This window comes from Aptenodytes forsteri, unplaced genomic scaffold, assembly GCF_000699145.1.
Source record: "Aptenodytes forsteri isolate BGI_AS27 unplaced genomic scaffold, ASM69914v1 Scaffold7, whole genome shotgun sequence".
Taxonomy (NCBI): Eukaryota; Metazoa; Chordata; class Aves; order Sphenisciformes; family Spheniscidae; genus Aptenodytes; species Aptenodytes forsteri.
Genome location: NW_008795919.1, coordinates 11,711 through 12,058, shown reverse-complemented (window position 1 = coordinate 12,058; position 348 = coordinate 11,711). Strand labels below are relative to the sequence as shown.

At 73.3% G+C, this 348-nt stretch overlaps 1 protein-coding gene across 1 annotated transcript in view; it reads left to right on the top strand.

Annotated features, from left to right (window-relative positions):
• Positions 1-177: 177 nt before the first annotated feature.
• The window catches only part of LOC103903570, a 7,466-nt gene continuing 7,295 nt past the window's right edge, over positions 178-348 (top strand). Inside the window, exon 1 of the mRNA XM_009284801.1 lies at positions 178-333. Coding sequence (XP_009283076.1) covers positions 178-333 — 156 coding nt within the window. The remainder of the gene's footprint in view (positions 334-348) is intronic.

Sequence of the window (348 nt, the reverse complement as noted above, 5' to 3'; positions counted from 1 at the left end):
CGCGGCTCCCCGGGTTGCCCCTGCCTGCCCATACCGTGTGTGCGTCCCCGGTGCGGGGCGGGGGGAAGGGTTGGCGGGGCGGGAAGGGAGGCAGCAGCGTGGTGGCACAGTCCGTGGGACTGGGGCAACCCCTGCCCCGGGGCTCTGCACCTTGTACCCAGCTCTCCCCGGTTCGGGATGGGGCCGGACACACCGAGGAAGCCCCGGGACGGCTTCTCGCGTCCCGGCGGAGAACAGCACTCGGCCCCGCTGGGCAGGGCCCGGCACCGAGCAGCAGAGAGGGCACCACCGGTAGCCCGGAGCAGTGGGACCGGCTCGGCTCGAGACATCAGAGCGAGAAGGGTCGAG